At 33.6% G+C, this 13,730-nt stretch overlaps 1 protein-coding gene across 1 annotated transcript; it reads left to right on the top strand.

Moving 5' to 3' along the window:
- The first annotated feature begins 532 nt into the window (after positions 1-532).
- On the top strand, positions 533-1,476 carry LOC127266511 (uncharacterized). The gene is made up of 2 exons (XM_051296765.1): positions 533-900; positions 1,011-1,476. Exons 1-2 carry the CDS (start codon positions 533-535, stop codon positions 1,474-1,476), a joined length of 834 nt encoding a protein of 277 aa, XP_051152722.1.
- Positions 1,477-13,730: the final 12,254 nt, after the last annotated feature.

The raw sequence follows: 13,730 nt of genomic DNA on the forward strand, positions 1-13,730 counted from the left end.
TTTTGTGTACAATTCGTGGATGCTACGTGGTTCATGCGGGTCCTTTTACTTACTCTACCTTGTAATATAAATAAAGGTGAATGGATGAAATCAAAGGGACCATCATTTTACTCCATCAATCTCCATCTCTTCTCCCCCTCTCATTCATGCATTTTAGATACAAACATACACCCACACGTTCACACATACATTATATAATATAATATATATATTCTAACCTACATACTACATACATATATATATACACAGACGCACACACATCTATATATATATTATATACAGTATATAATATAATACAAAATATAAAATAGTGGTTAGAGGTAGAAGTAATTAATATTTCTATTGGTTAATCCTATACTAATATTATAATACGTTATCAGCACGATTATATATTTTAATTTTCGCAAGGTAATATTTTATATTTTATCTGTTTATTATGTCTAACCTTGCCAAATAGGAATTTCTCTCTCTCCTCGTTTCTGGCCAAAATTATATGGTATAGACTCGCGATGTTAAAATGCATCTGGCATCAATGGGCTTGGAAAATATCATTGCCCAGGATAAAAACTCCCCGAACCAAGAACGTGCAAAGACCATGATCTTTTTGTGCTATCACATCGATGAGGCACTGAAAATGCAGTATGTCACGCTGGAATCCCCACTTAAATTGTGGAAGAGATTGAAAGAAAGATATGATCATTTGAGGCTGACATTGTTGCCAAGGGCACGAAGCGAATGGCAAAGCGTACGGCTTCAGGACTTTAAAACAGTCCAAGAATATAATTCTGCAATGTTTAAAATAACATCACAGTTGCGCCACTGTGGCGAAAATATATCTGAATCTGATATGATGGAGAAAACTTTCTCCACTTTTCATGCCTCTAACATGGTTTTGCAGCAGTAGTATCGCGAAAGAGGCTTCCAGAAATATTCTGATCTGATCACCTGTCTTTTGCTGGCCGAACAAAATAATGAATTGCTGTTGAAAAATCACGAATCTCGGCCGACAGGTGCAAATCCATTTCCAGAGGCAAATGCAATACAACCGGAAAATCCGGTGCATGGTCTGGGCAGGTCAGAAATCAAAGAATTGATCGCGATCGAAACCAGAATTGCGGACGGGGCCGGGCAAACGCATACAGTCACAATAATTATCAAGATAGGCCCCGATATGTGCCAAATTGGCGTTATAATGACAGAAGGCCGTACAGACCTCAACAGAGGTTCAACACCGGGAGAAACAGAAACAATGACGAGGAATGCACCCGGTGTGGAATCAAAGGCCACTGGGCCCATGTTTGTCGCACGGTCAGTCGCTTTGCTGAACTGTATCGGGCCTCAAAAGAAAGGCAGGAAAGAATTGCCCCCGAAACAAATCACGCTGCCCATGATGACACGTTTGACGATGTGATGAATGAAAATATCACGCACCTGGATGCCGATGATCTGCTTGACATAGCTGATGACGTTAAATGATAAACTATTGTTGTATCTCTTTTGTTATTTTGATTCTTTCTGCCCCCCTTTTTGTATTACCCCTTATAATATAAGTCTATTTTGATTATGTTACTAATACATGTCTTTTATTATTTTTACCTTCTTGCAAAGATATGGATGCCAAATATTTTGGAGCCGATGACAACATCTGCCTTATCGACAGTGCTACGACTCACAACATTCTAAAAACAAAAGTTATTTCTCCCATCTGAATATGGGAAAGACCACAATTGTTACTATCAGTGGTGCATCGAAAATGATTGAAGGCTCAGGAAAAACTACTGTACATCTCCCAAAAGGGACAAAAATGGCAATTTAAAATGTCTTGTTCTCGAGCAAAGCTCGAAGGAATTTATTGAGCTTCAGTGATATTCGAAAAAATGGGTATCACATTAAAACATTGAATGAGGCAGAAAATGAGTATCTCCTGATAACTCAGATTGTGAATGGCAAGAGAATTGTGAAAGAAAAATTGCCATCATTTTTTTCCGGCTTATATTACTAAAAAATCAGTGCCATTGAAATATATCACCTAGTAAACCAAATGGCTACTAGCGAATTTAAAACTTGGCACGATCGACTTGGGCATCCTGGCAATGTAATGCTGAGGCGAATTGTTAAAAATTCAAATGGCCACTCATTGAAAAAGAAAAATATTTTGAGTACGAATGAATTGCTTGTGCTTCCTGTTCCCAAGGGAAGTTAATAATCAGGCCATCTCCAACAAAGGTTGGATTTGAATCTCCAGCTTTTCTGGAAAGAATTCAGGGTGATATTTGTGGACCAATAGATCCACCGTGTGGACCCTTCAAGTACTTTATGGTACTAATCGACGCGTCAACGCGATAGTCATACGTATGCCTGTTATCTACTCGCAATTTAGCTTTTGCTAGACTACTTGCACAAATAATTAAATTGCGAGCACAATTTCCAGATCATCCGATAAAGAAAATACGTCTAGATAATGCTGCAGTGTATTCATCACATACATTTGATGATTACTGCATGTCAATTGGGATTACTGTGGAATATCATGTTCCCCATGTACATACGCAAAATGGCCTCGCTGAATCCCTTATCAAAAGATTGTAATTAATTGCTAGACCGTTGTTAATGAGGTCTAAATTTCCCGTATCATGTTGGGGACATGCTATATTGCATGCAGCAGCCCTCGTGAAAATAAGGCCGACAAGTTATCACTGTTATTCCCCTACTCAATTGGTTTCTGGAAAAATACCAAATATATCTCATCTGCGAATTTTTGGGTGTGCTGTTTATGTGCCAATTGCGCCACCTCAACGCACGAAAATGAGACCTCAAAGAAAGTTGGGATATGTCGGGTATGAATCATCCTCGATTGCGAAATATCTTGAACCAACAATGGGTAATTTATTTACTGTAAGGTTTGCAGACTGTCACTTTGATGAATCTCATTTCAAGACATTAGGGGGAGACAGTAATCAACTGAAAAAAGAAATTTTGTGGAAAATACCACTTGAATTTGATCCTCGTACGAAACATAGTGAACTTGAAGTTCAAAGAATTGTGCATTTGCAGAAAATTGCAAATCAATTGCCTTATGCTTTTAATGATGCTGCCAGAGTAACGAAATTATATATTGCAGCAGCAAATACATCAGCTAAAATAAATATCCCAGAAGAAAAAGTGCTGAGTGCTAATGAGTATACTACCCGCGTAAAACGCGGCAAGCCGTTGGGTTCCAAGGATAAAAATCCACGAAAGAGGAAAATTGTAAATATTGGTGAAGAGATCAACAATGATCAGATACCTGAAAAAGTCAGTACAACCCTTGAAGAAGTTGATACTAAAAATTTTGATGAAAGTGATGATGAAGTTATTGAAACTTATGTTAACTATACCACCAGTGGAAAATATTGGAATAGAAAGAAAATAAATATTGATAATGCATTTGCATATTCTATAGCATTCGATATAATGAATGATGACGAGGATTACGAACCAAAATCAATTAATGAATGTCGGCAAAGAGATGATTGGGCAAAATGGAAAGACACAATTAAGTCTGAATTGGATCCATTGAATAAACGGCAAGTATTCGGATCCATAGTCCAAACACTTGAAAATGTGAAACCTGTTGGCTACATATGGGTGTTTGTGAGAAAAAGAAATGAAAATAATGATATCACAAGATATAAAGTAAGGCTTGTAGCCCAGGGGTTTGCCCAGAGACCAGGTATTGATTTTAAAGAAACATATTCGCCGGTCATGAATGGAATAACATTCAGATATCTGGTGAGCCTGGAAATACACAATAATCTTGATATGCGAATATTGGATGTGGTTACTGCCTATCTTTACGGCTCCTTAGACAATGATGTTTATATGAAATCCCAGAATGGATAAACATACCTGAATTATTCAAATCAAAGCCAAAAGAATCATATTCCATCAAATTGCAAAAATCTTTGTATGGGCTCAAGCAATCAGACCGAATATGGTACAATCGTCTCAGCGAAAGCTTAACAAAAGAAGGTTACATAAATGACCCTATTTGTCTATGTGTTTTCATAAAGAAAAATGGGCCAGGATTCGTAATCATAGTTGTATATTTCGATGATCTCAATTTAATTGGAACTCCTGATGAAATCCAGAAAACTGTTGAATATCTGAAAAAGGAGTTTGAGATCAAAGATTTCGGAAAAACTAAATTTTGCCTTGGTCTGCAAATTAAGCATTTGGAAAGTGGAACATTTATCCACCAATCAAATTATACCAAAAGGGTACTAAAACAGTTCCTGATGGATAAATCACATTCGCTAAGTACCCCAATGATCGTCAGAGCACTCGATCCAACAAAGGATCCTTTTAGACCAAAAAAGGAAAATGAAGAAACACTTGGCCCAGAAGTGCCATATATGAGTGCTATAGGCGCATTGATGTATCTTGCTAACAGGACCCGACCTGATATATCATTTGATGTAAACTTATTGGCAAGATTCAGCTGCCTACTCGACGACATTGGAATGAGATTAAGCACATTTTTCACTATCTCCAAGGAACAATTGATCTCGGGTTATTTTAATCAAAAGATTCTCGACATGAATTGATTGGATTTGCCGATGCAGGATATTTATCGGATCCTCATAAAGCCAAGTCCCAAACTGGCTATATATTTACTTGTGGCGAAACTGTGATCTCTTGGAGATCGATGAAACAAACATTAACTGCCAATTCTTTAAATCATGCTAAAATATTGGCAATACATGAAGCTAGTCGAGAATATGTTTGGTTGAGGTCAATGACTCAACATATTCTGAAAAATTGTGTGTTAATACTTGACGATAAAATTTCCTCAACTACATTATATGAAGATAATACGGCTTGTATAGCCCAATTGAAAGGGGGTTACATTAAAGGAGATAGAACGAAACACATTTCACCAAAATTCTTTTTCACTCATGATCTTCAGCATAATGGTGAAATTGATGTGCAGCAGATTCGATCCGATAATAATAATTTGGCAGATATATTAACCAAGGCATTGCCGACGGCAACATTTGAAAACTTGGTGAAGAAAATTGGGATGCGTCGATTAAGGGATCTCAAATACTGCTCAGATCAGGGGGAGCAAATTGATACAAGAATGTTGTAGTATTTTTCCTCCACTAGGATTTTTTGTCCCACAGGGTTTTTTCCTAATAAGGTTTTAAGGAAGCACATTATTTGTATAAAAGCATCTAAGGGGAAGTGTTGTACACGTAGTATTTTGTGTACAATTCGTGGATGCTACATGGTTCATGTGGGTCCTTTTACTTACTCTACCTTGTAATATAAATATAGGTGAATGGATGAAATCAAAGCGAGCATCATTTTACTCCATCAATCTCCATCTCTTCCCCTACTCTCTCTCTCTCTCATTAATGCACTTTAGATACAAACATACACCCACATGTTCATGCATACATAATATTATATATACATACATACATTATATAATATAATATATATATATATATATACTAGCCTACATACTACATACATATATATACACACTCAGGCACACACATCTATATATATATATTATATATACAATATATAATATAATATAAAATATAAAATAGTGGATAGCGGCAAAAGTAATTAATATTTCTATTGACTAATTCTATATTAATATTATAACACATGATAATTTCAATCGATTCATTCTTTTTTCGTTTCTACCTTCTATACAAAGTGACGGCGGCCTAAGCCATAGCGCGATAGGGTGCATTAACAATCTACAACAAATGTCTATGATTCCATAATTTAAGTATAAGTTGGTGGTAATCATGTAAATAAAATATAAATTTAAAAGTATTTATAATGTGTAGATTCACATTTATTAAAAAGAAAAATAAATATTTTGGATGTGTTTGGATATCAAACCCAAATCATCATTTTTAATTTATAAGATTCTAAATAAAAATATACTCCCTCCGTTCAGCTATAAAATATACATATTTCTATTTTGGGACGTCCAATTACAAAGTAAACATTTCATTAAATATTTTACTTTTTTTCTACAAATATCCCTACTTTACATCACATCATTACCTTTACACTAAAAAACAAAGACAAAAATGTCATTACACTACTTTTAACTACCCACTATAATTAAAATAATATTATTTCTTAAACACCGCACCAAAAGTAATTGTATACTTTATGTGTGGACGGAGGGAGTATTATTTTATCTTACAAAATATATTATTTAAGCCAAATTTTAAATCAGAACCAAAACCAAACAAACCTTGTGCTTCTTTGGCCGCTAGTTTCTCAAACTTTGGTCATCTCCAACCCATCAACTCCATTTATCCAGTTTTAGCTCCAAATATGCAGTTGCTACAGTAATTTAACTCCAACCCACAACTCTATTTTCAATTCCAAAAAGAATATTATCTAAATGTTCTATTTTATATATTATTTTAAACAATTTTTTATATTAATAAAATATAAATATATACAATTAAAATATCAAAAAATTACAGATTAATTCTTATAGAGACCAATTTACAATTTGCAAAAATTAAAAAATAAAAAAAAAGTAAAAAACTCCAAATTTGGCGTTGCTAAGTGCAAAATGGTGTTGTACTGTAGCAAACAAAAAAAATGGTGTTAGATATGGAGTTGGGTTGGAGAGGTAAATCTTCATAGTTGGAGTTGCAACCTCATTTTTTAGGTTGCGTTGAAGATGACTTTAGTGTGGAACCACTGTAGAGTGTCATTTAGCCGGGCGTCAAACCAGACTTGACTCTGCCACCTACTTATCACAGGGTTGGTTGTACTTATCAAATCATTTCATAGCAAAACACGGGTGGCTTTGCACGGCCATGCGACTGTGCATCAAATTAATTATTTGGTCTCTTTCGTTAGAAATTGGATTAAAAATTGGATTAGAAGTAATTTATTTGATTAATATTTGATTTATAATATAATATACTCCATTCATTTCATATTTATTTATCCGATTGTTTTTTGCACGAAGTTTTAAAAATATTAGTATTGTATGATATAAATGTAATGATATAAGTGTAATATATTGTAAATTGGAAAGGTATTTGTAATGCTAGGTAGACAGTACAATTACTGAAATGAATACTTTGTTATGGGACGGACTAAAATGAAAAAATGGATAGATTGTTAAAGGACGTAAGGAGTATATAAAATTAAATTTTTTAAAAATATATATTTAATTATTTTAATAAAATATATAAAATATGAATATTATTTTTTAAAAAATAAAATTTTATATATAAATAATGTAAATTAATATTTAAAATACACTATTATTAATTTTATAATTTAATTTCATACACATTTATCTTATCATATTTATTAGTTATCAAATCAATATCTATCAAAACTCTTCAAATTCAAACAAAACCTAGCACGTGTTTGACAATTAGCTGATAGCTGTTAGCTGATTTAATTAGCTGGTTTGACTAGCTGATTCGATTAGCTGTTTGTATTAAAATATTTGGTAAAACAATTGTTTGATATTAGCTGTTATATGTAAAATGAGAATTGAGGGCATTTCTATTTTATTTTATTTTTTTTCTAATATATTCAATTATGTTTTTTGAGTTTAGAATATTTGAAATTTTTTGTTATTCGTTATTGAAAATTGTAAAAGTGTTATAAAAATATTTATTTTTATTATAGTTAGATTTAAAAAATAATATATTTTTATTGAAATATATAAATAGTTTTTTCTATTGAAAATAATATAAAATATAAAATAATAAATTTTTCGTGTATATATTTATTATGTTAGTTATCGATTAGTTCATTATATTTATAATTTTCAATAAATTTAATTTATTTAATTTATTTTTAGCATAAAATTTATATAATGTAATTTTAATATAAAAATAAATTATTAATATTTATATTTTCTATTTTATGTTGATTTTAATAAATTTATATATTTTACAATTAAAATAGTTTATATATAAAAATTAATTATTTTAAATTTATAAAAGTAAAACTATAATATAATAAAATATTCTAATATAATTAATAAATAATCAAAATATATTTATTTGTGTAAAATACATAATAAATTTTTGAGGAGAATAAAAATTTTTTTACAGAAAAAACTATTTCAAAACGCTGGGTAAGTTAGCTTTTCAGAAATTAGCTTTTTGGGTCCAAAAAGCTATTCCAAAAAGCTAATTTACCAAACACTTAAATTGATTTTTTGACCGGTCAAACAACTAAAAGTTGTTCAATAAGCTAAAAGCTCTTCAAAAAGCTATTTGCCAAACATCCCCTAAGGCTGCGGTTGACAATTAGCTTATAGTTTTTAGCTGTTAGCTGATTCAATTAGCTGTTAGCTGTTAGCTTATTCAATTAGCTAGTTTGACTAGTTGATTCAATTAGCGGTTTGTATTAAAGTGTTTGGTAAAACAAGTGTTTGATATTAGTTGTTTATATATAAAATGACTATTAAAGATATTGATATGTTATTTTTTAAAATATTTAATTTTGTTCATTTTGGTTTAAAATTTATGAGAATTTTTGTTATTAATTATTGAAAATTATAAAAATATTATAAAATATTTATTTTTATCTTTATTATTTAGATTTGAGAAAATTATTTTTACTAAAAAATAATAATTTTTTATTGAAATTATGTAAAATATAAATATATTAAATCTTTCGTATATATATTTCTATTATGTTAAGTATTATTTTAATATATATAATAACTGATGAAGTGGATGAGGATGATATTTCAGTTCTTTCTGATCAAATTTTAAAAATATTACAGCAACAGAGGGCAAGGCAATTAAAGTAGCAAACTAGGCAGATCAGTAATCAGCAGAAGGTTGAACGACCAATAGATGACCTCAAAATGAGCAGAAACAGAAAATTCTGAGCAAACCTGTTGCCTTCGAGCTTGGGCAGAAAAGAAAGTTTCAAGTCTCTCAAAATCTGAACGCCTCAGAGAGTGTGAGATGCTATGGATGCAATGGCTTCGGGCACCTGAAATCCGAATGCTTATGGCTTTGAGAAGAGAAATTAAGGTTATTGAAGTGACTCTCAACGATGAAGAAGATTATGATTATCAATCTGTGTCATAAACTTTTGATGGTAATGAAGAAGAGGTAGTAGCCTTCACTTTGAAAGCCAAGGAAGAGATTGGATCCAACTTTGATTTTGATGCTCTCATAGAGATGGATTGCAACGAAATTGTTGATGAATACAAAGAAATGATGAAAGAGCAAAAAGTAGTGATCTCCATTGATGAAAGGCTAAAAGATCATGCTGATGAACTAAAAGTGTGGAATAATGCCCTCAACGAAGAAAATCACAATCTGCGGAAAGAAAATGATGAATTTGCAGATGAAAATTCGAAGCTAAATCAACTTCTCAAGAATGCTCTTGCAAAGATAGCTTATCTGAAATCAAAAAATTTCAAACTTCTTGAAGAAAATACCCACATGAGGAAAGAAAAAGAGAAGCTCGATGAGGTTCTTTCCATCGGCAAACCATTCGGTGATCGTTATGGGCTTGGATTCAAACATGGTATAAAAAGAAATCAAACTATTTTTGTTAAAAATGGCTTATTGGAATAATCAACCAATTGAACACCGCAACATATTCCTAATAGGTAAAGACTAAGAAACAAAATGCATGAGGTAGTTGAGAAGACGTTCAAACAACTTGTGAACTGCATGTACTGTGGAATCATTAGACACGAGAATGATCAGTGTGAACGAGTCATTCATGATTTATTCAGAGAAATTAAGATCTCTTGGCCTTCGGAGAAGATGAATAAGAGGAAAAATATCAGACTTGAATGGAGGCCTAAGAAGCTAACAAATGTGTACAATGATGCTCTATCAACGACTCGTTGAGATGAAGGGAAGATTTGGTACTTCGATAGTGGATGATCAAGGCACATGAAATCAAAGAGATCTTCTCTCTGATTTCCAGGAAGCTGATTGTGGAAATGTAATTTATGAAGATGGAGTCAAGGAAAAGATTACTGGATATGGTGCTCTACAAGTTGATGGATTGCCAAACTTGTCAAAAGTTTTTTTGGTGGAAAATCTCAACACCAATCTTATTAGCATCAACCAGCTCTATGATGAAGGTCTGAAGCTGAACTTTACCAAAAATTCTTGCAAATTTTATGATGGAAATCGACTTATTATGGTTGGATCTCGGTCAAAGAACAATTGCTACATCTTGAAAAGAAGGTGCAAAGTTGCATTAATGACTAGGAAGGAAGAGCTCTCTCTTTGGCATTCAAGACTTTGGGCATGTCAATGTGCAAAATCTTATCCGATTGAGCAAGAAGGGAACTGTTTGAGGACTACATAAATTATCCAAAACAGAAAAGCTATCTTGTGCAGACTGCTACGTAGGAAGCAAAGCATGGGAGTTCATAAACTGACTGAATGACGTGCTACAGATAAATGCTTGGAACTACTGCGCACATGGACTTGATGAGGCCAACCGAAGTCGAAAGCAATGCTGGAAAGAAGTACATCCTTTTCGTTGTTGATAATTTCTCTGGATTCACATGGGTAAACTTTCTTACGGAAAAGAGTGGCACCTTCAAAACATTCGAGGAGCTGTGCAACCAAATTTCAAATGAAAAGCAATATGTGGTAGCAAGTATAAGGAGCGATCATGGCAGAGAATTCGAGAATCAATATTTTGATGCTTATTGCAGCAAACATGGGATCTTTCACGAGTTCTCAGCTTCAAAGATACCACAACAAAATGGTGTGATGGAGAGGATGAATAGAACACTCCAAGAGATGGCTAGAACTATGATGCATGCCAAATCTGTCTCAAGGAACTTGTGGGTCGAAGCTGTGAATACAACATGTTACATCATTAAGGTCGCACACACATTCAACTCCATATGAGATTTGAAAAGGAAGGAAGCCAACCATTCACTACTTCCACACCTTCGGCTGCAAGTGGCACATTTTGAAAGACAGACAACCTATTAGAGAATTTGAAGTAAAGACAGATGAATGCATCTTTATGGGCTATTCCATGAATAGCAAAGCATATTGCGCCTTCAATCTAAAAATCAGATAAATGATAGAGTCCTCAAAAGTGCAATTTGATGATAATATGGAGGATAAAGAAGACAATGATTCTGATGTTGAAGTGTTGAAAAGAAGTTTGGGTATGTGCACCCATCACTAGAAGATCCGTAATCTTTCCACTCTCCATATCATGCATTGAATTAAGTTGATGAATAGTATATGCGTGAGCTTTACTTGTTGATTTTGAGAGACAAATATAGAGAGAAAAATCAAAGAAGAATGAAAAGAAAATATGAAAATGAGAAAAAAGATCATTTTTCTTTAGATAAATCTCTATGCTACTGAAATACTATGCGGATATCCAAATTTCTTATGAACATATTGCCATGGAACTGAGGAATACGATGCCACTACTCTACTGGAGAATGAGAAATTACAACCACTATTATTTATTTAGAACCATTCCTTGTTGCTGCTGATCTTGATACTATTGTACCTGAAAGTACCCAACAATCAAGGAATTCAAGAAAAGATTAATCCCCATGGAGTTAATATGGATGATGATGGAAAAAACACCATTACTAATGATGGTATTGATAATGCTGATATTCTTCTTCCCACATCCGAAGTGAAGAACCACGATGACCTAGTAGAAGAAAATTTATTTGATGGCCAAGAAAATGCATGTGAGAACCCTGTCCTGCAATGCAATCCAGTGATGAACCGGAAGATGATGTCATATTATCTGTCTTGAAGGATTGAAAACAAAAAAGGGGCATTGATTCAATTCCTAAAAGTGCGTCGTTTGACTATGGTGTGGACAACATTGAGGATTTTGAAAGTGATTGTCAAGGCCGTTAAAGCCTCAAGAATTGATTGTGCATAAGTTCAACATTTTTGGCAGATGTCTCCCAACAGGGAGAATGAGAAATGAGCTGAAGCTTTATGACGTGTTGTCTAGGGGAGAAGCTGATTTCAATGGGGAGACGATGAGGAAAGAGTCATTATGTGGAAAAACTTTTCGGGTTTGTTGTTGGTCCCAGCGGATCCAATAACATTTTCTTCCTTTTGATGTGGGATACATCAACCAAAAAGGGAGAGATTGTTGGTATAAAATTTTGTTTGATGTATCAGAGATCCGCAAAATGTTTAGACAACCAACTATAGCATGTGTGGCTGCTAAATTGTCCACGTTGGCTGCTGATGTGGAATGTTTTTCCACATATGTTTTTTAGTTGAAAAAAGTTTTTTTGAAAGATAAAAAGACAATTGGAATCTTGTTTGTTTCATTGACAAAAGACATAAGGAAAAATGTGCAAGTATTGATTTGGAAAGTAAAAAAAAAAAAAAGATGAAGAAAAAATAAGGGACACTCCACCCCTTTTGGATCCGCAGACATATCAGACAAGCAATCTGCTGCCTGTATTTCTTTAACTCTTCTCATGCTGCTCGGTTTAAGGCTTGATATATTATATATTGGTCTTTGAAAAGCTCCAACATGAGATAAATTGTTTATCTCAATGTTTGACTGTAATCAAAGACAAAAAGCCTTGTCCATCCTACTTGCATCAAAATGGATGGTCAAAGAGGAAGGAAGAAAAAGTGTCGTACTCACAATACCAACAATGGTAACTTTTGACTCTCTATTTTCTATGTCATTTATAAGGATTGTATCAAGTCAATTTCGTGTCATATGGTCAGATATGTGACATGAGATGTGTGTTGTCATATTTGATTATTTGGTGTCCTCGTGCTGTCGAGTTTTGATTGGAAGAAATGAGTTTGTGTATGTGTATATATACGCTTTCCATGAATTTTGGAAATAGGGCTTTCACAATTTTTTGAGAGAAAATTCTGAGAGATTTCGAGTGCTTAGTGTAGAATGAGAGCTTGAAGAGTTCTACTATTTTTCATATCTAAAGGAATGCCCAAATCCCATGGTGTAATAGTTGAGTATCACTCCTAGTTGATGGGGGGTGTTCTCTTTTATTTTAAGGAATTTTTGTGGGAGGTTAGACTATGTTTTGAGTAGGAAAATTTACGAGAATTTTTATCTATTACATTGGGTCTGAATCCTATCGAAGTTGCTGGAGATTTGAAGCCAAAATCACATCCTGAAGAAATCATAGCAGTTTGTTGTGTCGAAAAACTGCCGAGTGTTTATTTGGTTCAAAGGGGATTCCAAGGAGAGTCGAAGGAGGAGGAGGTGACAAGCTGCGTACAACAACGTCCCATTTTAAAGCGCAACCAATGGAGGTCGAGACCTTGCATGCTTGTCTGTGCAAACAAAGATGCACTTGTATGTGGTAGGGAAACCAATACATTTAAGTTGAGTTTGTAATTGTTGATTTGTAGAGTGTGTGTGAGGAGTTTTTGTATCTTGTTTCTGCCTTACTCATAGTGGAATTTTCCTGGGTTGATACCCCCCAGACGTAAGCCAGTTGAGGGCCGAACTGGGTCAACAAACTTCGGTGTGATGTTTGTTTCGATTCACTTTGCACTGCACTTCTTGTTGCTTGTTCGTTGTTCGAATCTCAAGCACACAACATCACTCTGAACAAAACAAACATTTTTAATTTGCATTCCATTCCATTGCATCATTCAAGAGTGATCAAGATTGAAGTTTAAGGTATAGAAATACATTTTGTGGGACCCTCATCTTACAAATCATGCAAGTTGATTAAGTTCGAATGCCTA

Source organism: Andrographis paniculata, unplaced genomic scaffold (assembly GCF_009805555.1).
Source record: "Andrographis paniculata isolate CXL003 unplaced genomic scaffold, ASM980555v1 Contig76END, whole genome shotgun sequence".
Classification (NCBI taxonomy): domain Eukaryota; kingdom Viridiplantae; phylum Streptophyta; class Magnoliopsida; order Lamiales; family Acanthaceae; genus Andrographis; species Andrographis paniculata.